At 45.5% G+C, this 26,521-nt stretch overlaps 1 protein-coding gene across 1 annotated transcript in view; it reads right to left on the reverse strand.

The window, feature by feature from the left end:
* The window catches only part of CHRD (chordin), a 66,462-nt gene that overhangs the window by 29,490 nt on the left and 10,451 nt on the right, over window positions 1–26,521 (reverse strand). Inside the window, exons 4-13 of the mRNA XM_087872479.1 lie at window positions 21,144–21,290; window positions 17,807–17,924; window positions 13,382–13,478; window positions 9,232–9,373; window positions 7,218–7,358; window positions 6,376–6,458; window positions 6,130–6,277; window positions 4,137–4,243; window positions 1,348–1,464; window positions 992–1,148 (exon numbers count right to left, since the gene is read on the reverse strand). Coding sequence (XP_087728605.1) covers window positions 992–1,148; window positions 1,348–1,464; window positions 4,137–4,243; window positions 6,130–6,277; window positions 6,376–6,458; window positions 7,218–7,358; window positions 9,232–9,373; window positions 13,382–13,478; window positions 17,807–17,924; window positions 21,144–21,290 — 1,257 coding nt within the window. The remainder of the gene's footprint in view (window positions 1–991; window positions 1,149–1,347; window positions 1,465–4,136; window positions 4,244–6,129; window positions 6,278–6,375; window positions 6,459–7,217; window positions 7,359–9,231; window positions 9,374–13,381; window positions 13,479–17,806; window positions 17,925–21,143; window positions 21,291–26,521) is intronic.

A 26,521-nucleotide genomic window follows, 5' to 3' on the forward strand; every position in this document is an offset into this window, starting at 1 on the left:
GAATTCTGGGAATTCTGGGAGTTGAAGTCTATAAGTGTTAAAGTTGCCAAGTCTTGTGGACCAGTGGTCCCCATCTTTGTGGCTTAGTGTTGTGGCCCGCCACCAGCCAGCAGAGCTGGCAGCAGAGTCAGACAGTGAGGAGGTTGGGGAGGAACATGGGCCAGTCCTGGGGGCTGGATAAAGACTGGACGAGGGCTCTGCGTCGGAGGCAGAGAGGGAGATAGACAGCAGCGAGGCAGAGGAACAGCTGGAACCCATTCCCAGTGTGCGCATGTGCAGAGCTGCCAGAAGACAAGAACAACTAAGAAAGCAGGGTCGACTTGGGAGTAACGCCACACCTTGGAGATGATTGGCCCCTCCCATAGGAAACAAAAGAGGAGCGAATGGGGAGGGGACTTTTGCAGGAAACAATTTGTTCGTTCGGTCGTTTCAAGAGTGGAAAGTTCTGTTCGTGACTCTAAGAGACTCTGTGCCAAGTTTGGCCTTACTCTGCGTTTGGAAACAAGTTACATGGCAGCTTGCCAAGCGAGATAAGGTCTGTGTTGATAAATATTCCTTTGAAAAACTGTTTGGACAAACCTTCCTGACTGTGAACGAAAGGAATTCACAGTCGTGTAAATAAAAGAGGTTTTGCGAGGACCAATTCCTCCTTCCTGCTTTTCAAGGGAGCCTGGGGCAGGATGGAAACTGGGCCATGCAAGTGGCAGGCTGGTCCATGGCCTGGTACTAGACCGCAGCCCAGAGATTGGGGACTTTGCAGTCCCCAATTGAGGTTGTGGATTTCCATTTCCCAGAATTCTTCAGTCACTATGGCCTGGCTGAGGAATTCTGGGAGTTGAAGTCCACAAATTTTATTAAGGTTGCCAAGATTGTTGGAGACATCACCCCCCCTCTTCCCCGAGCTGGACGAAAAACTTCGTTCACACCACAACCACCAGATGATTCCCCCATTATCCGGCTCAGCAATTTCACAAACTCTGCATGCGAGTACCTTGATAACGGGCCAAGAGTCCGTTGTAGAGCATGGAGTTTATCTGTCCGCGCAATTCTCCGTCTTCAAAGTCCTTGGTGGCGACATTTAAGAAGAGCTCGTTCTGCAGCAGCATGTGGGCATCGCGCCCGCTGGCTTGTGTCCAGGAGCCACTGGCCTGGAAAATAACAAGGGTGTCAGCAGAGAGAAGCAAATGTACAAGGCTTGGTTTTTTTGTCGAGTGTGATTTCCAAGCGCGGGCAAAGAGGAACAATGCATTTCACACATTTTGAAGTCTCGGGTGTTTGCTGTCCCCAAGTTGGTTGTCTATCTCCAATCCGCCAAGTCCACCGGCTCTTCTGCCAGCCAACACTCACCATGCCATCCCTGTAGCTTTGGGTCATGTCGTACAAAATGCTACGTTTATTTCGTCGGCGGGGTTTGGTCTCCAAGGTGACGCCAATCACCTCGCTTCCTGTTCCGGCTACCTGGATCTAGACAGAAGATTGTCCCAAATGAATGTTCAAAGCAGTGGTGAAATCCAATTTTTTTTTTACTACCGGTTCTGTGGGCGTGGCTTGGTGGGCATGGTGTGGCTTGGTGGGCGTGGCTTGGTAGGTGTGGCAGGGGAAGGATACTGCAAAATCTCCATTCCCACCCCACTCCAGGGAAAGGATACTGCAAAATCCCCATTCCCTCCCCACTCCAGGGGAAGGATACTGCAAAATCCCCATTCCCACCCCACTCCAGGGAAAGGATACTGCAAAATCCCCATTCCCTTCCCCACTACAGGGGAAGGATACTGCAAAATCCCCATTCCCACCCCACTCCAGGGGAAGGATACTGTAAAAGTCCCATTCCCTCCCCACTCCTGGGGGAAGGATATTGCAAAATCTCCATTCCCACCCCACTCTGGGACTAGCCAGAGGTGGTATTTGCCGGTTCTCCGAACTGCTCAAAATTTCCGCTACCGGTTCTCCAGAACCTGTCAGAATCTGCTGGATTTCACCCCTGGTTCAAAGCCACATTAACTGAATAACAGTATAAAAGAATAACAGAGTTGGAAGAGACCTTGGAGGCAGGGGTGGACTGCTGGGGGTTCGCAGGGGTTCGGGAGAACCTCTAGCTAAGATTCTGTGCAGTTCGGAGAATCCCCAAATCCCACACCTGGCTGGCCCCGCCCACTCCTCCCCACCCACCCTCCCTTCCCTTCCCAGGAGTCCCCACTTGACCCATTTTGGATGCAGATAAGTGCAGGGCATGCGCAGAGGTTCGGGGAGGGTGAAAAACCGGCCTATCGGAAGTTCGGGAAGGCCGGAAACAGGCCCGTTTCCAGCCTCCAGAGGGCCTCCGGAGCCTGGGGAGACCGTTTTCGCCCACCTGGAGGCTCGAGGAAAGCCTCCGGAGCCTGGGGAGGTCAAAAATGCACCCCCCTCTGTGGAGCAGGAGGCCGACTAGGCCACGCCCACCATGCCCACACTCACCCAGCAACTGGGTAGAGAACCCCTTGCTAAACTTTTTGAAGCCCACCCCTGCTTGGAGGTCTTTTAGTCCAACCCCCTGCTCAAGCAGGAAACCCTATACCTCTGATGGTGAACCTATGGCATGCAAAAGATGATCACAAGATCCCGGGACACTGCTGTTGTGACCCATCAGCGGCCTGTGCAGTATTAGCTGATTCAGACAGCGAGGAGGCTGGTAGGGTGCTGCGCCAGCAGCCTGTGCAGCTGGCACTCGAGTCAGACAATGAGGAGGCTGGAGAAGATGTGGTGCCAGAGGCGGAGATTCAGCCAGGGCCTTCAGGACCTCCAGAAGCTCCCTTAAGTGAAGAGGACGAAGAGGAGGAGCCTCTTCTCGATGCACGGGCACGCAGAGCTGCCAAAAGGCAGGAGTGGCTCCTCAGGAGGAGGTCTTCTTGAGAGTAAGGCTTGGGGCTAATTGGCCACTCCCTTAGCCTATTTAAGGAAGGACAGCAACTGAAGCAATTTGCAGGGAACAACTTTAGTTCATTCTCCTTCGCGTCTGGATCTTAGTTCTCTTATCAGTTTCCTGCAAATTGCTTCTGGGCTTTCTGCCAACCATAGTAAGATTACAATTATTTATTCTCTGGATTCTTGTAGGCTGTTAAGAAAGTTAATTAATAGCCTTTGTTTGAAAAAGACTGATTTAATTTAGTAAAGTAAGGTTTGTACAGACTTTGTGTGTGTTGCGTTCTTTGGGGTCCGTAGCTGGGGCAGAACAACTGCAACCGTTCATAATAATATGAACCGGTTGTCAAGCGTCCAAATTTTGATCACGTTTCCATGGGGATGCTTGCGATGGTCATAAGACTAAAAAAACGGTCAGACGTCCTCTTTTTCAGTGCCGTTGTAACTTCAAAGTCAATAAAGGAATGGTTATAAATTGAAAACTACCTGTATTCAGAAGCAAGATCAGGAAGAGCTCTAGGGACCCACATCAAGGTATGTGGGAGCTGTACGCAATTGTGGGGCTTATATTGTGCTCACCTGCTACGATCTCATGTGCAAACTATCAGCCAGGTCAGCAAAAGTCCCCTCCAACCAGGGGTGAAATGCTCCCGGTTCGGACCAGATCGCCTGATCCGGTAGCGATGGAGGCGGGTGGTTCAGAGAACTGGTAGCAAAAATCCCTGCCCCACCCCACCCCCCATGCCCAGCTGAGCCGCACAATCATCAGAGGCTTTTTTTTTTACTTTTAAAAGCATTTTTTCTACAACCTCTTTGGCCGAAAAAATGCTTTTAAAAGTAAAAAAAAAAAAAAAAAAAAGCCTCTGATGATCGCGCAGCTCAGCTGGGATCGTCAAAGGCTTTTAAAAGCAATGCTTTTAAATGCCTCTGATGATCCCAGCTGAGTTGCCTGATCGTCAGAGGCTTTTTTTCTTTTAAAAGCCTCTGACGATCCAAGCTGAGTTGTCTGATCGTCAGAGGCATTTAAAAGAAAAAAAGCCTCTGCCGATCAGGCAACTCAGCTGGGATCGTCAGAGCCTTTTGAAAGCATTTTTGTACAACCTAGGTTGTAGAAAAAATGGTTTTAAAAGTAAAAAGAAAAAGAAATTGGCCATGCCCACCCAGTCACATTACCCCCCACCAAGCCACGCCCACAGAACTGGTAGTAACAAATTTTAGATTTCACCACTGCCTCCTACCTGGTATTCCCACGTCCCATTTTCATGTAGCACAATCTTGGCAGAGCCCACTGCCCCTGTGTGAGTGGGTATCAAGGCGTTGGCTCCACAAAGCACACTCTGTATGGCTGGAAGAGAAAGAGGGAGAGGGAGAGGGAGAGGGAGAGAGAGAGAGAGAGAGAGAGAGAGAGAGAAGAGGGAGAGGGAAATGATGTTTTTAGGATGACAACATAGGTGAGCATACTGACTGGGGATTCCTGGGAGTTGAAGTTCACATATCTTACAATTATGTGTAGGGTAGTTACAACCCAGATTTGAAATTCTGACAGAGGCAGGGTCAGGGGTGAAATGCTCCCGGTTCGGACCGGATTGCCCGATCTGGTAGCGATGATGTCGGGTGGTTCAGAGAACCGGTAGCAAAAATCCCTGCTCCCTCCATGCCCAGCTGAGCCACGCAATCACCAGAGGCTTTTTTTTTTAATTTTTAAAAGCATGTTTTATACAACCTCTTTGGAGGAAAAAATGCTTTTAAAAGTAAAAAAAAAAAAAAGCCTCCGATGATCGTGCGGCTCAGCTGGGATCATCAGAGGCTTTTAAAAGCATTTCTTCTACAACCTCTTCGGCCGAAGAGGTTGTAAAAAAATGCTTTTAAAAGCCTCTGACGATCCCAGCTGAGTTGCCTGATCGTCAGAGGCTTTTAAAAGTTTTTTTTTTTACAACCTCTTCGGCCGAAGAGGTTGTATAAAAAATGTTTTTAAAAGTAAAAAAAAAAAAACCTCTGACGATCAGGCAACTCAGATCGTCAGAGGCTTTTAAAAGCATTGTTTTTACAACCTCTTCGGCCGAAGAAGTTGTAGAAAAAATGGTTTTAAAAGTTTTTTTTAAAAAAAGTTGGCTACACCCACCCAGTGACATTACCCCCCACCAAGCCACGCCCACAGAACCGGTAGTAACAAATTCTACATTTCACCATTGGGCAGGGTTCTCATGGTTACATCACGTGACTGTACAGGTCGTCCTCAATTTAGGACCACAATGGAGCCCAAAATTTCTGTCCCTAAGCGAGACCGGGGTTAAGTGAAGTTTGCCCCATGTTATGACCTTCCTTTGCCACAGTTATGAAGTGAATTGTTGCAGTTCTTAAATTAAAAACATGGCAGTTAAGTGAATCCGGCTTCCCCATTAACTTTGCTTTGTCAGAAGGTTGCAAAGTGGGATTACGTGACGCCGGGACGCTGCAACCGTCATAAATACACGCCAGTTGCCAAGCGTCCAAATTTTGATCACGCGACCAAGGGGATGCTGCAACAGTCATAAGTGTGAAAAAACAGTCATAAGTCACTTTTTTCAGTGGTGCTGTGTAACTTCGAACAGTCACTAAATGAATGGTTGTAAGTCAAGGACTACCAGTACTTGAAGTGCACCAAAGTGATATTTTTTTCTGACTAATAATGCCAAAAGCTCAGAAACCCTGCAAGGGGAAGAGCAGGGGTGAAATGCTCCCGGTTTGGACCGGATCGCCTGATCTAGTAGCGATGGAGGCGGGTGGTTCGGAGAACCGGTAGCAAAAATCCCTGCCCCCCACCCCCCATTGCCCAGCTGAGCCACACAATCATCAGAGGCTTTTTTTTTTTATTTTTAAAAGCATTTTTTCTACAACCTCTTTGGCTGAAAAATGCTTTTAAAAGTAAAAAAGTCTCTGATGATCGCGCAGCTCAACTGGGATCATCAGAGGCTTTTTTTAAAAAAAGAAAGTCTCTGCTGATCAGGCAAATCAGCTGGGATCGTCAGAGGCTTTAAAAGCATTTTTTTACAACCTCTTCAGCCGAAGAGGTTGTAGAAAAAATTGTTTTAAAAGTTAAAAAAAAAAAGTTGGCCATGCCCACTCAGTCATATTACCCCCACCACCCACCAAGCCACGCCCACAGAACCGGTAGTAACAAATTTTACATTTCACCCCTGGGGAAGAGTAGCCAGGATGAATAAGTCACAGGGACCCCACACTGTCACTCACTGTCACAGCTTCTCCGGACTGTGATAAACCCAGCTAACTTCTGACGGGCTCCACCGTCCACCTCTGCGGTCATCCTCAGCTGTCCTTGTGCCAGCCAGTCCATCTCCTGAGCCCCCAATTCCATCAGCACCTCTGCAAAATCGGAGTCCTGGGAAAATGACAGCGAAAGCAAGCAAGCCAACAGCAGCAGCTTCATTAAGTGTTCCCAAAGTCACTCAAAGCAGGGTTTTTAAAATGTCGGCTTACCTGTAAGGTGACATTAGCCAGAACCTGCCTGAGGACATTGTCCTGATGTAGGATTTGCACCCTTAGAGGGATCCGATCAGATTCTGTAAGAAAGCGGAGAGATGATTCACGCTATACGGGTAGTCCTGGACTTAAAATCATCCCTTTAAGGACTGTTTGAATTATGTCTGTGCCGAAATTTTTTTTTACTATTCTATTCTATTCTGTTCTGTTCTGTTCTGTTCTGTTCTGTTCTGTTCTGTTCTGTTCTGTTCTGTTCTGTTCTATTCCATTCCATTCCATTCCATTCTACTCATTCTGTTCTGTTCTGTTCTGTTCTGTTCTGTTCCATTCCATTCCATTCCATTCCATTCTACTCATTTTCTTCTATTCTATTCTATTCTATTCTATTCTATTCTATTCTATTCTATTCTATTCTATTCTATTCTATTCTATTCTATTCTATTCTATTCTATTCTATTCTATTCTATTCTATCCCATTCTATTCCATTCCATTCCATTCCATTCCATTCCATTCTACTCATTCTATTCTGTTCTGTTCTGTTCTGTTCTGTTCTGTTCTGTTCTGTTCTGTTCTATTCCATTCCATTCCATTCCATTCCATTCTACTCATTTTCTTCTATTCTATTCTATTCTATTCTATTCTATTCTATTCTATTCTATTCTATTCTATTCTATTCTATTCTATTCTATAATTCACATTTGGTCTTTAACCATCTCTGGGACATATCCCATGCAAAACTCTGGCTGTAACCCACTGGACTGGACTGGTTTAATCTTAACTAACTGGCCGAGAGAATTTTTTCAGTCGTGACTCGTTGCTTCCCTTTGGCCTTGCTCACTTTTGTCTGCTGGCTCCAGAAACCCCTTAGTAACAAGGACAAAATGCAGATTGTTCTCTGTGTCACTCAGGGTCAGCATAGCGATGCCGCCCATGTTAAGGGGAGTCGGGTCCATGGACGTCAAGATGGCGCTGAAAGTCTCTGGAACAACAGAAGAGAATAAGACCTTTATTTTAACGGGGTCAGCGGCAAATTCAAATCTATATATATAAAAGCGAAAACTACTCACACATTAATCATGAAATCTCCAGAACCGTAAAGCCTACAAACTTGAAATTGCCACATATGTTCCTCTTGGCTTCTAGGTGCTCACTAAGATTTTTTGAAATGACCATTAGAGCATTAATATTTCCTATATTCTTATTAACATGCTCTGATGCTAAGGAGTTCTACTCCACCTCCCCACCTGAAAAGAAATCTGTTCCAAATGCAAAACACAAGCAGAGGAGAGGAGTTTCACTTTCAGTTTTACTTTCACAGCAGCAAACAGCTTTACTAAAAGAACAGTTGAGCTAAGCCATGCCCAGCCTCCTTCCTGTCTCCTTCCTGCTCACACAGCAAATACTGTTTGAGTTTCCAAACACCCCTCAACTCTCTCACACACTGACAGGATGCTAGTATCTGGAGGTAATTAGAAATTGGGATTATAGACACCATCATTTCTTATTTTCTCTCTCTCTCTCTCTCTCTTTTTTTTTTTTTTTTTTTTGAGGGTTCAGGGTGTCATATATAACTAATATATATAATTCCCGTGTTCTGAGATTTATAAAATAGTTTGTGAGACAAAATAAACTCATGTCAGCCCACAGGACAAACCAGGTGAGGAAAAAGACATGACATGAAATATTAAAATTCTACATTATTGCTATAGTATTAATATATTAAATTTTTAAAACCTAGCAGCATTTCTTTTTCTCTTTCTCTTTTATACTAAAGTCAGGGAAGCCAAGGCAATTTTGAGTTTCTTTCTCGCATATTTCTTTGTTTCTTATTTTTTCACTGCCATCTCTACAGCAGGGATATTCAACCTTGGCAACTGTAAGACTTGTGGACTTAAACTCCCACAATTCCCCAGCATGGCTGGCTGGGGAATTCTGGGAGTTGAAGTCCACAAGTCTTAAAGTTGCCAGGGTTGGATATACCCCTGGTCTACATCTTGTGAGCTTGCAATCAAATCAAATCTACACCCTAAATTTCAACGTTCAAACATGGCCTTCATCATTGTAGGTCCCATCGCATGTCTTGAACTACAAGGATACTTAACAGCCAGATCCCAAACTACTGGAAATTCTGTGAGTTGTAGTTCAATACCTGGAAGAAAAGAAAAGCCATGAAGCCAGAGGAGGTTAAGTTCAACCAGGGGTGAAATGCTCCCAGTTCGGACCGGATTGCTTGATCCGGTAATGATGGAGGTGGGTGGTTCGGAGAACCGGTAGCAAAAATCCCTGCCCCCCCCATTGCCCAGCTGAGCCGTGATCAATCATCAGAGGCCTTTTTTTTATTTTTAAAAGCATTTTTTCTACAACCTCTTTGGCTGAAAAAATGCTTTTAAAAGTAAAAAATAAAAGCCTCTGATGATCGCGTGGCTCAGCTGGGATCGTCAGAGGCTTTAAAAAAAAAAAAGAAAGCCTCTGCTGATCAGGCAAGTCAGCTGGGATCGTCAGAGGCTTTAAAAAAAAAAGAAAGCCTCTGCTGATCAGGCAAGTCAGCTGGGATCGTCAGAGGCTTTAAAAAAAAAAGAAAGAAAGCCTCTGCTGATCAGGCAAGTCAGCTAGGATCATCAGAGGCTTTAAAAAAAAAAAGAAAGCCTCTGCCGATCAGGCAAGTCAGCCTGATTCAGCCAAAGAGGTTGTAGAAAAAATGGTTTTAAAAGTTAAAAAAAAAAAAAGTTGGCCACGCCCACTTAGTCATATTACCCCCACCACCAATGTGACATGTGAAATGGAAAGTTAAAAACTTCCCAGACTTGAAAAAGTTCCCCGGGATAATCCTGGTTACCTAAACCATAGATTACCTGCAAAGAGGGCCCGATGCTTGACAATCTGGCCTTGAACCTCCCCTGCAGGATGAGTCTGGGTGATTAGGGTTATGCGCATCTGATCCATTTTCAAGAGCCGGATGGAAGCCTTCTGCAAATTCCGCCACATGCCACAGATCTAGAAAAGAAGAAGAGGTGGATGGATACCTAGGGCCCAGTGGTGGGTTTCAAATTTTTTTACTACCGGTTCTGTAGGTGTGGCTTGGTGGGCGTGGCTTGGTGGGCGTGACAGGGGAAGAATACTGTAAAATTTTTATTTTATTTATTTATATTTGAATTTATATACCGCCCTTCTCCCCCTAGGGACTCAGGGCAGTGAACAGCCGAAATTAAAATACATACAATATAAAAGTTAAGATAGCTAAAATAAATTAAATCAATCGGCCCCCAATTTAAAACCCCAAAGCTATACAATTAAAAACTAACCCATAAAAAACCTATTCAGGCCAGGCCGGCTTGCTGAAATAAAAACGTCTTCAGGGCCTTACAGAAAGTGGGGAGATCCGGGATCAGTCGTATTCCGGGAGGAAGCTCATTCCAGAGGGCGGGTGCCCCCACAGTGAAGGCTCTCCCCCTGGGGGCCGCCAGCCGACATTGCTTGACCGACGGCACCCTGAGGAGGCCCTCTCTGTGAGAGCGTATTGGCCGGTGGGAGGTTAACGGTAGCAGAAGGCGGTCTCGTAAATACCCTGGCCCTAAGCCATGGAGCGCTTTAAAGGTGAGAACCAACACTTTGAAGAGCACCCAGAAGACCACCGGGAACCAGTGCAGCTCGCGCAGGAGAGGTGTCACATGGGAGCGCCATGTCGCTCCCGTAATCACCCACGCGGCTGCATTCTGGAAATGGAAATCTCCATTTCCATCCCACTCCAGGGGAAGGATACTGCAAAATCCCCATTTCCTCCCGATCAGCTGGGACTCGGGAGGCAGAGAATGGATGGGGGCGGGGCCAGTCAGAATTTTCACTACTGGTTCTCTGAACTACTCAAAATTTCTGCTACCGGTTCTCCAGAACTGGTCAGAACCTGCTGAAACCCACCTCTGCTAGGGCCCCCCAAACCAATAATCGAGGTTTATATATTGCACTGCAATATGCAGTAGAGGAATTCCCTCTGGAAAATAATGGGAAGAGCTCCCACAGACAAAAGGACGAACTTACATTTCTACATTTTGCAGAAGGAGGAGACAATAACAATACGGTTGTACAAATGTGTAAGCAATGGATGACGTAAGCAGAGATATTCAGAATTAGCAAATCTCAAAAGTTGCTAACCCACCGTTCTACTGCGACTGACTTCAAAAAAGAATTACAGGTAGTCCTCGATTTACGGCTCAATTTCTATTGTTAAGCACGACAGTTGTTAAGTGGCCCCATGTTATGCCCTTTCTTGCCACAGTTGTTAGGTGAATCACTGCAGTTGTTTTAAGTTAGTAACCAGGTTGTTAAGTGAATCTGGCTTCCCTATTGACTTTGCTCGTCAGAAGGTCGCCAAAGGGGGAATCACATGACCCTGGGAAGCTGTGACCGTCATAAGTATGAGTCAGTTGCCAAGCGTCCGACTTTTGATCATGTGACTGTGGGGATGATACAACGGTCGTAAGTATGAAATACAGTCATCGGTCACTTTTTTCAGTGCCGGTATAAACTTTGAACAGTCACTAAACAAATGATTGCAAGTTATTTTACAACTGTGTGACTAACAACCACAGGGATTCATTTAACAATTGTCTTGCTTACCAACATAAATTTTGGGCTCAATTGTGGTTGAAGGTTGAGGATGATCTGTATAGTCTTTTGTATACTAGCTCCTCCAGGGAGGAAATCCAAAATTTTTCCCTACCAGTTCTGTGGGCGTGGCTTGGTGGGCGTGGCAGGGGAAGGATACTGCAAAATCTCCATTCCCACCCCACTTGGGGGCCAGCCAGAGGTGGTATTTGCCAGTTCTCTGAACTACTCAAAATTACCGCTACCGGTTCTCCGAACTACTCAAAATTTCCGCTACCGGTTCTCCGAACTTCTCAAAATTTCCGCTGCCAGTTCTCTAGAACCTGTCAGAACCTGCTGGATTTCACACTGAGCTCCTCCCATAAATCAATTCATAATGCAAATCTGTTATAAATATTTCTAACCCTAGAGTCTTTGCTAGGATGCTCAAGTAATGCAGGGATTCAATCACAAGAGAAGGGATGCAAACACAATGTGTTCTTGTATTAAGGAATTGTCCTTATTGAATTAGTTAATTAGTTAGTTAGTTAGTTAATTAGTTAGTTAGTTAATTAGTTAATTAGTTAATTAGTTAATTAGTTAATTCGTTAATTCATTGAAGGGCAGGAATTCATATGTCCTTGAATTAAGGAGAAACTCCCGGACAGTGAGAACAATTAACCAATGGAAAAGCATGCCATCAGAAGTCATGGGTGCTTCATCATTGGAGGATTTTAAGAAGAGATTGGACAGTCACTTGTCTGAAATGGTATAGAGCCAGGGGTATCAAACTTAAAACCTGCGGGGTGCTTAGATCTGGCCTGCGGGGCTGACCTGGAAACAGCGAAGGACCGGCCCGCGATGTGAAAATGGAGCCGGGGGGCGGGCATGCGTGATCCTCCCGAGCATGGCCGCCCCGGCAGGCCCACCCCGCCACCCCTCGGTGTCATTTTCACTGGCAGAGAGCTGTAAGAGGCAGTCACAGCTAAAAATGGAGCCTAGGGGGAGGGCGCACATGGCCCCTCGACATCTGTTTTCACTGGCAGAGTGCTAGCAAAACAAACTACTAGCAAAAGTGGATTCCCACCCCAGCCCACCACAGGTGCCCCCGGCACGAGTTGACGTCGGGCTGGCCACGCTCTCCCGGCCCCCCAGGTCAAACACAACCCTGATGCAGCCTTCAATGAAATCGAGTTTGACACCCCTGGTATCAGGGTGGATTTGATTTAAATCGAGTTGATTTAAATCACAATTTAAATCATGATTTAAATCACTAGTAAAAAGGCTTGATTTAAATCAACTCGATTTAAATCATAATTTTAAAGAGCAACTGTCATCTCTGCTACTCCTTTGACCCACTGTTGACTCACCGATAGTCCCAGTGTTGCAGAATATACAGCCTCATGCTACATAACTAAGCTCCATTTCATGCTGAATAAACTATTTATGTATCTTAAATAGAAAACTATCTTACGATAGACTTTTACCCCAAAAGTTTTTTATTAAAATAAATTCGATAAAAATAAAAAAAAATCCGATTTAAATTAAAAAAATCTGATTTTTTTGATTTTTTTTTTAAAAAAATCATTGATTTTTATCCACCCTGCTTGGTATAGAGTCTCTTGTTTATTTATTTTATTTTATTTTAATTTGTTGAATTTCTATACCGCCCTTCTCCCGAAGGACTCAGGGTGGTGTACAGCCAAAAATAAAACCATGACAATATACAAATTAAAAGCAATTTAAAACAAATAAATTGGCCAAAAAAACTCTAATAAAACACCCCATTTAAAATAGTAAAATGTTATTATTATTTAGGCCAGCCCTGCTTGTTGGAATAATAATGTTTTTAGGGCGCGACGAAAGGTACGTAAGCAAGGGGCTGGACTAGAAGACCTCCAAGGTCTCTTCCAGCGCTATTCCGATTCATACTTCACAGTGCCAACAGCCCCATTTCCTTAATGTCGATGGAGATTCTCAATCATGCAGGTCATGGTTGTCCCAAAAGAGCTTCTTCCAAAAAGCAACTGCGCTTTCTTGTTTTGCTTTTTTTTCCTTGAAGACATTTAGCTTCTCATTCAAGAAGCTTCTTCAGTTCTACGGAAATGTTTTCAAGGAAAAAAACCAAGAAAGTCCAATTGTGTTGTGAACAGCTTGCCTCCAGACGTTGTAGGGCAGGGGTCTCCAAACTTGGCAGCTTTAAGACTTGTGGATAGCTGGCTGGAGAATTCTGGGAGTTGAAGTCCACAAGTCTTAAAGCTGCCGAGTTTGAAGACCTCTGTTGTAGGTGCTCCATCACTGGTGGTTTTTAAGAAGAGACTGAACAGCCATCTGTCTGAAACGGTGCTTGAGCATGGTGTTGGACTAGAAGACCTCTGAGGTCCCTTCCAAGGCTATGCTGATCGATTGTGGTCCACTTACCATACCATCTTGGAAGATGGTGTCCTGTTGTATAGGATGTTCGAAAAGGACCGTCCCATCTGGCTCCAAGAAACGGACACGGATTGGTTGGCTCAGCCTAGGCAAGAAACAGAGGATATGAGTAGAATTTGGAACTTCGCGGGTATTTGTATGTAGGTCTTTGGTTATTCGGGTTTTCTCCCGCGTAAAATTGGAAGTGTCTTGGCGATGTTTCATGCACGAAGCCGAAAACACCAGCCTGAAGATGACGAATGAGACTTTGTCGAAACGTTGCCAAGACACTTCCAATTTTACGCAGGAGAAAACCCGAATAACCAAAGACCTACATATATATATATTTCCTGAAATGGTACTCACCATCAAGAAAGGACTTCCAGGTGTTGAAGTCACTTTCCAAAAACTGAGATTCTAAATAGTCCTCAATTTATGACCACAACTGAGCCCAAAACTTTGTTGCTAAATGAGAAATTGGTCCAGTGAATTTCGCCTCATTTTACGACTTTTCTTGCCACTTTTGTTAAGTGAATCACTGCAGTTCTTAAATGAACAACACGGTTGTTAAGTGAATTTGGTGTGCCCCATTGACTTTGCTCCTCAGAAGGTCACAAAAGGGGATCACATGACTCTGAAACACTGCAAATCGTCATAAATGTGAGTCAATCGGAATATAAATTACAGTGACCGTGGGGATACTGGAACGGTCATAAATCACCTTTTTCGGTGCAGTTGTAACTTTGACCCGTCACTAAATGAACTGTTGTAAGTTGAGGACTACCTGTGGTTTCTCTAGCTAGCCATCTGAACATCAGAAGGTGTTACTGCTAGTATCTGCCTACCATACTGAGGTCAGAACACCTCAACTTACGACGATTCATTTAATAACAGTATTAAAAAGTTATACCAGTATGGAAAACAGTGGCTTATTATCAGTCCTCGCCATTATGACCGTTGCAGCAAACCCACAGTCACGTGATCAAAATTTGGGCCCTCAGCAACCGGCATGTAGTTACAACCGTTGTAGGTTCCTGAGGGCATGTGACCAGCATTTACCAATTTCCCAGGGGCTTCGGATAAGCTAAATCAATGGGGGAAGCCAGATTTGCTTAACAATGAGGTGATGCCTTAATATAAGGCAACTGGCAACTGGCAGTTGGAACAGAGTTCTTTTCAGGTGGGGAGGGGGAGTAGAACATCTAACTCCTTAGCATCAGAGCGTGTGAATATATAATACTTAACGCTTAACGACCTTGGCAAAAATGGTCATAACATTGGGCATGGCCCTCCCTTAACAACCAACCACCTACTTAGCGATGGAAATGTTGGTCCCAACTGCAGTTATACTGTCGTTCACCAAAGTTAATTTTGTAAAGCTTCTTTTCAAAAATATTCAGCGGGACACTGAATTTTCACGGTGACTTCCCATCTCGCTTTGAAATAAAAGCAATTTTATCAATACCGTGTTTCTCCGAAAATAAGACCAGGTCTTATATTAATTTTTACTCCAAAAGACGCATTAGGGCTTCTTTTCTGGTTAGGTCTTATTTGGGGGGGGGGAAATACAGTACTAAATGCACCCATCTGGCTGACAATCTTAACTGGGGCTTATTTTGGGGGTAGGGCTTATATTAAGAGCATCCTGAAAAATCATGCTAGGGCTTATTTTCTGGCTGGGTCTTATTTTCGGGGAAACAGGGTTATAATAAAAAAAAGGGTGCACTTTCAGAGAGGCCCAATTTGCTGCTAAAAAAAAAAAGTTAAGAACAAACAGCCCTCCCTCGTGCTCACCAACCCCCCACCCCTTGCAAATCTTTACATAAATAAAGGAAACGGTGCTTTTGGCAGCCAAAAACAATTCCTTTCCACGCTTCTCTCCCTCCCATCCCCCCTTCCTCCCCCCCCCCCCAAAGGCAGAGGGAGCATCTTGGCTTCTCCAGGGTTGAGAAGCTGTCATGCTTTTGGCCTTGCCGGGAATCATAACAACCACGAAGGCTGTTTTGGGGGAATCAGAGCACACATTTGGAAATTACTCATCTCTCGGCTATGCAAAGGGTTGGAAAAAAACAGAGGAGAGGGGGGAGGTGTCCTTTCACCGAAGGGGCTGGGTGCCTCGCAGTTCATGCAGCAAGCAGATTTTGCAATTGCAGGAGGGAAGGGTAATCAATCAACATCGGTACTCCCCCCCTCTCTCCTTCTGCTTCCCCAGCCATGCACAAGACAGATAGAGAAAGCTCCACCAAAAAACACCCCATTTTATTTGGAGAAAGACTTGAGTATGCAGAGGGTGGGACGATAAAGCCTCCAAACTGTTCGTGGGACCATGAACCTCTCCGTTCCCCTCGCTCCTCCCTCCTGGCTTGCCAAATTGTATTCCGTCATCCTAACTGCGTGAGAGAGCTTTGGACCAGGGATGAATCCGGTGCAAAGCCAAGCTAGAATTCCCCGGTGCCTGGTGTTTCGTAAAGTGACTGGAGAAATACCAGCTGCTTATCATAAACGGACTACAGAGTACAAGGGCGAAGAAAGGGATGTGGAGAGGATAGTAGCAGTGGTGGGTTTCAAATTTTTTTTACTACCGGTTCTGTGGGTGTGGCTTGGTGGGAGTGGCATGGCTTGGTGGGCGTGGCTTGGTGGGCATGGCAGGGGAAGGTTGCTGCAAAATCCCCATTTCCTTCCGATCAGTTGCGACTCAGGATGCAGAGAATAGATGGGGGCGGGATCAGTCAGAGGTAGTATTTACCGATTCTCCGAACTATTCAAAATTTCTGCTACCGGTTCTCCAGAACTGGTCAGAACCTGCTGAAACCCACCTCTGGATAGTAGCTGTACTGAAACCCAAGGAAGAGTTTGGCATTTATCTTATCATGGACTAGCTGGGTGCTTCGCTAAGAAACTATGTGATTGGGCTTGATAAATTGACACTTAGAAGTCTGACACTTAATGTAGAATGGGTAACTCTGTAGCATCAGAGCGTGTTAATATAAGGCAACTGGCAGTTAGAAAAGAGGGGGAGGGGGAGTAGAATGTCCCAACCCGGATGAGTCACATGCTGGCCAGGCCCACGTCCAGTTTAGCGAAGGGGTAGCATCAGAGCATGTTAATATAAGGCAACTGGCAGTTGGAACAGAGTTCTTTTCAGATGGGGAGGGGGAGTAGAACATCTAACTCCTTAGCATCAGAGCGTGTGAATATATAATACTGTAAATGAAATACTAATGATCTGATGGTCATTTCAAAAAATCCTTTCTTAGCGAGCACCTAGAAGCCATGAGGAACATACGTGCCAAATTTCAAGTTTGTAGGTTTTACGGTTCTGGAGATTTCGTGGTGAGTGAATGGTATTTGGCTTTTATATACATGGATAAGTTCATGTATTCTGCCAAGTATGGCCAGCTGGGGAATTTTGGCAGTTGAGGTCTTAAAGTTACCAAGGTTGGACATCCCATGGATGGCTTCTCCCTTGCTGAAGTTGTTAAAACCAGAGCTGGGTGGACACCGTTCATGGATCCTCATGGAGATCCCTACACTGACCCAGAGGGTTCAACTAGATTACCTCTGAAGTCCCTTCCAACACATGCATTTTACGATTCTTTGGTTTGTCTTGAACGTCACTGGTTGAGTCTGGCCTCTTATGGGAAATTCTTACTCCAGGGTGAAACGCTCCCGGTTTGGACCGGATCGCCCAATCCAGTAGCAATGGCAGCGGGTGGTTCGGAGAACTGGTAGCAAAAATCCCTGCCCCCCCAATGCCCAGCTGAGCTGTGCGAACTTTTTTTTTTACTTTTAAAAGCATTTTTTCTTTGGCCGAAAAAATGCTTTTAAAAGTAAAAGTAAAAAAAAAAAAAAGTTGGCCACGCCCACCCAGTCACATTACCCTACCGCCACCAAGCCACGCCCACAGAACCGGTAGTAACAAATTTTACATTTCACCACTGGGTATTAGTACCTCACTTGATCTTGATTGTATCCAGTGGTGAAATCCTCTGAAGTCTGCTACCGGTTCTGTGAGTCTGCTACTGAGCGCGCGCTTTCCGCATGCATGCACACTTTGCACGCATGCGCACCTGAGGCGCGCCCGTGCAGTGCTAAAAAAGGAACATTTTGAAGCCTTCCAAGTCTGCAAAGGTAAGTAGAACAGCGAGGGGGGGGGAATCCACCGTGCCGCGCGATTTAGATTAGCTAGAAAATCTGACGATTCTAGCTAATATACATTGCATGTCACAGCTGATCGTCGCCCAGCTGATCATTGGAAATGCCGGTTTGGGAGAACCGGCCTGAACCGGTAGCATTTCACCTCTGATTGTATCCCTCTGTTAACGCAATTTAGGATTGCATTGGCTTTTTTGTCTGCCGCCGCACACTGTTGGCTCGTATTTAGCTGGTTGTCCACTAAGACATCAGATGGAGACACGATTGAGGCTCACCCACCTTTCATAGTTGATGGAGAAGATCAGATGCAAGTGTGTGAGAGTGAATCTGGCTTTCGCCACCGCACTGGTGGCAGCCGCCCTCGGATCTGAGCCCCCGATCAGCAATGCCACAAAATCTGAGGAGCAAAAAAGAGAAGCTTGCGTGATCTTACATTGCACGCAACCTGGAAATAAATTCATTTATTTATTATTGAAATACAGGGAGTCCTTGACTTACGACTGGTCATATAGCGATAATTCAAAAGTTATAAGGGAGTAGTTGCAATCCAGATTTTGAAATTCCGACAGAGGGAGGGTTCTCGTGGTTACGTGACTGTATAGGCAGTCCTCAATTTACGTCCACAATTAAGTCCAAACCTGATGTTGCTAAGCGAGAAAAGTGTTAAGTGAATTTTGCCCCATTTTACGACTTTTCTCACCACATTCGTTAAGCGAATCGATGTAGTTGTTGAATTAGGAACACGCTTATTAAGTGACTTGACTTGGCTTGTTAGAAGGTCGCAAAAGGGGCTCATATGACCCCCCCAGGAGACTGCTCCCGTCATAAATATGAGTTAGTGGTCAATCACCCGAATTTTAAATCATGGGGAGATGCTGCAGCGGTCATAGGTGTGAAAAATGGTCATAAGTCACTATTTTCGGTGCCGCCGCAACTTCAAACGGTCACTAAATGAACTGTCGTAAGTCAAGGACTACCTGTACTTTAGATGCTCGGCAAACGGACTGCAAGTACAGCCATGTACGGCATCCCATGGTTTTGCCAAAATGCAATAGCAGTAGCAGTAGCAGTAGCACTTAGACTTATATACCGCTTCACAGTGCTTTTACAGCCCTCTCTAAGCGGTTTACAGAGTCAGCATATTGCCCCCAACAATCTTTTATTTATTTATTTTATTTATTTGATTTGATTTGATTTCTATACCGCCCTACTCCCGAAGGACTCAGGGCGGTGCACAGCCAAACAATAAAACACATACATACAAAATTTAAAAGTAGAATAAAATCAAATTAAATAATTTTGGCCCCGACAAATTTAAAACCCCAAACTTTTAAAACCAATTTAAAATTGAATGTATAAAATACTAAAAGATATTTGAAAATTAAAAATCTTTTATAAAAGAGGGAGAAAATTAGGCCAGGCCCGCCTGGTGAAATAGTAAGGTCTTTAAAGCGCGACGGAAGGTGCGCAGATCCGGGATCCTCCGTATTACTGGGGGGAGCTCGTTCCAGATAGTAGGTGCTCCCACAGAGAAGGCTCTCCCCCTGGGGGCCGCCAGTCGGCATTGTTTGGCTGATGGCACCCGGAGGAGCCCCTCTCTATGGGAGCGTACCGGCCGGTGGGAGGCTATTGGTGGTAGTAGGCGGTCCCGCAAGTACCCAGGTCCTAAGCCATGGAGCGCTTTAAAGGTGGTAACCAAAATCTTACTACTTACCTTTACTACCGGTTCGCAGCGAGGCCGCACGTGTGTGCTCTTCTGAGCATGCGCAGAAGCGTTTTGATGACGTCGGGGTCGGTGGGCAGAGCCTCCCGTCGGTTTTACTACCAGTTCTATAGAACCAGTACGAACCGGGGGCAACCCACCACTGCTCGGAAGGATGGAAGGCCAAGTCAACCTTGAGCCAGTTAGGATCAAACTCCTGGCTGTGGGCAGAGGCGACCTGCAATATGCATTTCATTTCATGCAGCCTGAAATGAAATGCATGCAGGTACATCCTCGACGTACGACCAGAATTGAGTCCAAAATTTATATTGCCGAGCGAGAAATTGGTTACGTGAGTTTTGCCTCGTTTTATGACTTGTCTTGCCAGTGTTATGAAGTGAATCCCTGCAGTCATTAAGTTAGCAACACGGTTGGGTAAGGGAATCCGGCTTCCCCATTGACTTTGCTTGTCCAGAGGTCACAAAAGGGGATTAAATGATGCCAGGACACTGCATACATATGTACCAATTGCCAAGGATCCGAATTTAAATCACATGACCACGGGGATGCTGCAATGGTCATAAGTGTGAAAAATAGCATTAACAATAGCACTTAGACTTATATACTGCTTCACAGTGCTTTTACAGCCCTCTCTAAGCGGTTTACAGAGTCAGCGTATTTACCCCCAACAATCTGGGTCCTCATTTTACCGACCTCGGAAGGATGAAAGGCTGAGTCAACCCTGAGCTGATGAGATTCGAACTGCTGGCAGTGAGTTGAATTAGCCTGCAATACTGCATTCTAACCACTGCGCCACCACAGCTCATGGTCATAAGTCACTTTTTCAAGGGCCGTTGTAACTTCGAACGGTCACTAAACATCCTGTTGTAAGTCCAGGACTGCCTATACCAGGGGTCTGCAACCTTAAACACTCAAAGAGCCATTTGGACCCGTTTCCCACAGAAAAGAGAACACCGGGAGCCACAAAACCTGGGTGGGCGTGGCCAACTCAATGTCACTCACTTCCACCGGTCACATGACTCCTAGCCACACCTAACCAGCCGGTCATTAGGGCAGAGAACCAGTTGTTAAAAAACACCGGGAACCACAAAATCCTTTTGACGTATCTCTCTCTCCCCTCCTTCCCTCTCTCCCCTGCTCTCCCTCTCTCTCTGTATCTCTCTATGTCTCTCTCTCTCCCCCTCTCTCTGTATCTCTCTGTCTCTGCCCTGGCCGCTTCTCCATCCCCCTTCTCCATCCCCCGCCATTGCCCTTACCTCCTCAGGCTAGGCGAAGAGTGCCTGGGAGGCAAGGGGTGGGGCCAGCCAGTGGTGGGATCTTCCAACAGGGAGCCACAGCAGAGGGCCCAAGGAGCCGCATGTGGCTCTGGAGCCGCAGGTTGCAGACACCTGGCCTATACTTTGGCCGTCGACCAAACAATGTCGACTGGCGGCCCCTAGGGGGAGAGCCTTCTCTGTGGGGGCACCTACGATCTGGAACGAGCTCCCCCCGGAGATACGGAGAATCCCGGATCTGCGCACCTTCCGTCGCGCGCTTAAAACGTTTTTATTTCATCAAGCTGGCCTGGCCTAAATCTTCTCCCTTTTAAAATTTTAAAATTTAAATTTTAAATACTAATTTTAATTTGTTTAATTATGGGATATTTTAAAATTTAGCCAAATTGTTTAATCTGTTTTAATCTATTTTAAATTTTGTATTTCTGTGTTTTATCTTTTGGCTGTTCACCGCCCTGAGTCCTTCGGGAGAAGGGCGGCATAGAAATTTAATAAAATAAAATAAAAATAAAATATACTAAATATCTCTGGAAGATAAAACTCTGTAACACTACATCCTGTGATTACACACAAAAACACGCAGCCTGGAATCGGGACCTGGGCACCACCTCACTCATACCTATCTGGCTGTCATCTCGGATCAAGTCCTGAGAACTGAAGTAGGCCCGATCGTTGTAGTTCCTGTGTAAGCCGTCTTCTTTCTCCTGGGAGTATTCCATCTTGTCCAACAGCTGCTCAGATCTCTTCTCCGCGATGTAGGCGGGGGCTGCATGAAGGGGAACAGGAAGAGATTTGAAGTGTCAAAAATTAAGAGCCAATCCATATTCAGGTAGTCTTCGACTTACGACCAGTGCTGGGTTTCAAATTTTTTTATTACCGGTTCTGTGGGCGTGGCTTGGTGGATTGGGTGTGGCTTGGTGGGTGTGGCTTGGTGGGCATGGCAGGGGAAGGATACTGCAAAAACTCCATTCCCTCCCCAATCCAGGGGAAGATTACAGCAAAATCCCCATTTCCTCCCGATCAGCTGGGACTCAGGAGGCAGAGAATAGATGGGGGCGGGGCCATTCAGAGGTGGTATTTACCGGTTCTCCGAACTACTCAAAATTTCCGCTACCGGTTCTCCAGAACTGGTCAGAACCTGCTGAAACTCACCTCTGCTTACGACCATAATTGAGTGCCCCCCCCCATTTATGTTGCTCAGTGAGACATTTGTTAAGTGAATTTTGCCCCATTGTACAACCTTTCCTGCCACAATTGTTAAGTGGATCACTACAGGGGTTAAATGAGTAAAACAGGACTTGAACCATGGGACACAAGAAGAGAAAAGAACTTTTATGTTGGTTTTAATGGGAAAAAAAGATTTGGGGACAAAAATTTGATGATATATATATTCATGGCAGCAAGACGACTTTATGTACGAAAACGGACAGAAGAATGGCTGCAAAAGCTGATGGAGTTAGCAGAGATGGCTAAATTGACTGCTTTGATCTTAAAAAAAAAAAAACCCACACAAGTATTTTTGTTTCTATTTGGAAACCGTTTCTGGACTTTGTGCTTCAGGTGGGGGGAAAAAAATGGAACGTTGATTTGGGTTTTTAGTGATTAGATAGATTTGTCGTTATACAAATGGCTCGTTTACATTATGATGTAAAAGTAAAAAAGTTATGGTTTGATGTTACTGTCTTATTCTATGGCACCAGAGGGAGTTGGACGTCAATGCCTTTTCTTTCTTTTCCCCTTCTTCTCTACACTTCTCCCTTCCCCCTTTCCTCCCCTATTTTCCCCCTATTTCCCTTATTTTCCCCCTATTTCCTCCCTTCCCCCTTTCCTCTCTTATAAGGAGTCAAACTATTCTTCAAAGCACCTGAGGGCAGAACAAGAAGCAATGGGTGGAAACTAATCAAGGAGAGAAGAAGTGGTGTAGGGTTTCCTGCCTGGGCAGGGGGTTGGACTAGAAGACCTCCAAGATCCCTTCCAACTTTGTTATTCTATTTCTGTTTTTCCTACTATTTGCTTTTGCATTTTTGCATTTCATTTTATAAACTAATAAAAACTTTAAACAGAAAAAAAAGAAGAGAAAGAAAAGAATACAAGATAGAACGACAGAGTTAAGGACCTTGGAGTTTTTGTAATCCAAGCCACTGGTCAGACAAGAAACCCTATATACCATTTCAGACAAACAGCTGTCCAATCTCTTCTTAAAAACCTCCAGTGTTGCAGCACTCACAATTTCTGCAGGCAAGTTGTTCCACTAATTAATTCTTCCAACTGTCAGGAAATTTCTCCTTAGTTCTAAGTTGCTTCTCTCCTTGATTAGTTTCCACCCATTGCTTATTGTTCTACCCTCAGGTGCTTTGGAGAATAGTTTGACTCCCTCTTCTTTGTGGTAGCCCCTGAGATATTGGAAGACTCCTATCATGTCTCCCCTAGTCCTTCTCTTCATCAAACTAGACATACCCAGTTCCTGCAACCGTTCTTCCTATGTTTTAGCCTCCAGTCCTCTAATCATCTTAGTTGCTCTTCTCTGCACTCTTTCTAGAGTCTCCATGTCATTTTTTAAATTGTGGTGGCCAAAACCAGATGCAGTGAATAAAAACTGACAGCTCCTGACATCCACAAGTGATTTTCTCTTTCAAAATAAAGACCAACATCCTTCTTCACACAGTTACACGTGTGCCGGACAGAGAATAAAGATGCTTTGGGGTCTGGTATATGGGGCCAACTCTAGAATTGAATTGCCCCCAACATCTGTGTGGAAAGAGGCAGAAAAGGGGGTTTCCATTGGAAGGGTACCTGGAATCTCCCCTCATTTCAAACAGAGCGGCGTCAGGAGGGAGAATCCCACATGGGACAGGAACGGAAGAATTTATGGGCATCCCCCTGCGATGATAAAGAGCCTTGGTGGCACAGCAGACTAAAGTGCTGTTAACTAGCACCAGCTGCCTGCAATTACTGCAAGTTCGAATCTCACCAGGCTCAAGGTTGACTCAGCCTTCCATCCTTTCTAAGGGAGGTAAAATGAGGACCCGGATTGTGGGGGCAATAAGCTGACTTTGTATAAAAAAGAACACCGCTTAGGGGGGGCCCGAAAGCCCTACTAAGCAGGTATATACAAAAGTATGAAGGCTATTGCTTAACGCATTGTAAGTCACCCTGAGTCTCCGGAGAAGGGCGGCATATAAATCGAACCAATAAATAAATAAATAAATGATTAACGCTGCCCAAATGTGCTTTCTTTATTTATGGTTTTCAAACGCAGGTTTGGGTGGCATTTTGTAAACGGCTGGGCGAGGCCACAGGCCACAGGCTTCAGCCTTCTGGCCACGACAGGACAAAGTCTCGCTTTCACTCCGGTTCCCTCGTTAATTCCCAAACCAAATACCCCAAACTTGAAATCAACATGTTAAAAAACAAACTGCGGGTTATTTTGCCGTGTCAGCAAAGTAACGGAGGATTCTGAGCCGGGGTGGAAAGAGAGAGAGAGCACTGTCCCTACTCCGATACAGATGTGGCATATTTGATTCAGCTCGTGATTATTTTTCTTTATACACGTAGGTCTCGATCACAACTCAGCCCTAATTTTCTGTCGCTAAACGAGACAGAAGCGAAGTGAGTTTCCCCTTCTTCCCCCATTTTACGACTTTTCCTTGCCATTTGTTAAGTTAGTCAGATGGTAGTTAAGTCAGAATCTGGCTTCCGCACTGCTTGTCAGAAGGTTCTAGTCCAGTGATGGCTAACCTTTTTGCCGTCGCGTGCCAAAAGCAGGGGGAGCATGGGGGGGTTGCGCGTGCCATGCCCACACCCATAATTCAATGCCCCCCCCGCGCCCCGCGTGTGCAACCCCTCCGCACTCCCCCCGCTTTTGGCATATGATGGCAAAAAGGTTACCGGTGGACCCGGTAGGCCCGTTTTTCGCCCTCCCCAGGCTCCAGAGCCTTTCTAGGAGCTTGGGGAGGACAAAAACAGCCCTATCTATCTATCTATCTATCTATCTATCTATCTATCTATCTATTTATTTATTTTATTGGATTTCTATACCGCCCTACATAATTTAAAAACAAATTAAAATTTACATTTTAAAAGGGGAGAAGATTTAGGCCAGGCCAGCTTGATAAAATAAGAAAGTCTTGAGCGCGCGACACCCCCCCCCCCTGGGAGGCCGGAAACACCCTGTTTCCCGACTTCCAGTGGGCCCATAAGGCCCAAAAATCAGCTGGCCGGTGCATGCGTGCACGCTGGAGCTGAGCTATGGCAATGCTCGTGTGCCCAAAGATATGGCTCCGCGTGCCACCTGTGGCACGCGTGCCATAGGTTTGCCATCACAGTTCTAGTCTATTCTAGATAAGGCATCTCCTTTGGAATTCAACCTGGTGCTCCATCACTGGAGGCTTTTAAGAAAAAATTGGAGAACCATTTATCCGGAATGGGACAGGATCTCTTGCTTGAGCAGGGGGTTGGGTTCTACTTACCTTTACTACTGGTTCACAACGGGATCGCGCGCTTGCGCTTCTCCGCATGCACAGATCGTCAATGATGACGTCCGGGTGGGTGGGCGGAGCCTCCTGCCACTTTTACTACCGGTTCTAAGGAACCGGACAGAACCGGAAGCAACCTACCACTGGTTGGACTAGAAGACCTCCAAGGTCCCTTCCAAATCTGTTATTCAAGGTGGCAAAAAGTGATCATGTGACCCCGGGACACCGCAACCGTCATAAATACACAGCATCCAAATTTTGATCACGTTGTGACCACGGGGGCTGCTGCAACGGTCGTAAGTGTGAGAAACAAGTCATTGTTTTCAATGCTGTTGCAACTTGAAATAGTCGCTAAACAAATGTCAAACATCTTTTTTTTTTTTGTACATGGCGGCGACCAAAACTAGATGCAATATTCCAGGTGTGGTCTCATCAGGGTATTTTTTTTTTAATTTGATTTATATGCCGCCCTTCTCCAGAGACTTAGGGCGGCTTACAATGCGTTAAGCAATAGCCTTCATCCTTTTGTATATTTTTATACAAAGTCAGCTTATTGCCCCCACAGTCTGGGTCCTCAATTTACTTACCTTAGAAAGGATGGAAGGCTGAGTCAACCTTGAGCCTGGCGAGATTCGAACCTGCAGTAATTGCAGGCAGTTGGTCTTAATAACAGGGTGCTTTAGACCACTGTACTACCAAGGCTCTTATAATTTTATAAAGTGGTATTAACACTTCACCTGATTTTGATTCTATCCCTCTGTTGATGCAGCCTAGAACTGTGTTGGCTTTTTTTTTTTTTGGCTTCTCCTCCAAGAAGCTTCTTGATTTTGGCTTCTCATCAGAAGCAAAATATTTTCCCCCACAAAAAAACCCAAGAAAGTCTAGTTGCCTTTTGGAAAAAAAAAAACATTTGGGACAAGTGTGAACCTGGATGATTGAGAATCTCCACAGCATAGGCCGTCTGTGCAGGCCATGGACTACTGGAACTCCTAGCCCTTTACTCATGGTACCCAGATGGCTCCAGACAACTTCCTTGTGTCCAAACATTGGCTCTGTCCAGCTGTTGGGAGCAGACAAGGGCAGGTGTGTGCAGGGAGTTATGGCGATAAACACATTCGCCTTCTTAGTCACCTCGGGAAAGCTAAACAAATGGGGAGCATAGACTATACAAGGGAAAAGCAGGGCACCGAAAATCAACACACCAAATAAACAAGAGAGGGAGGTTACACACATCTGCCCTACTGGATGCCTCCTGTCTGCCATCTGATGCAAAGCCCGCGTGCGCTCAACATCGGCGTTGAGACGGGAAAAGAGGCAACCGACAGAGGGAGAGAAGGACGTGGCGGGGGGGACCAGGGGGACAGACTGTTCTAGGAAATCTTCTGTAGGCTAAGCCTGCCAAGAGAACATACGTGTGTGTGTGTGTGTGTGTGTGTGTGTGTGTGTGTGAGCATGTAAGGGTGCCTATGGTTCCAAGAACTCCATTTCATTCTTTCTCTGCCAAAAGAGAAAGAAAGGAAGG

This window comes from Pantherophis guttatus, chromosome 6, assembly GCF_059756535.1.
Source record: "Pantherophis guttatus breed Tessera chromosome 6, ASM5975653v1, whole genome shotgun sequence".
Taxonomy (NCBI): domain Eukaryota; kingdom Metazoa; phylum Chordata; class Lepidosauria; order Squamata; family Colubridae; genus Pantherophis; species Pantherophis guttatus.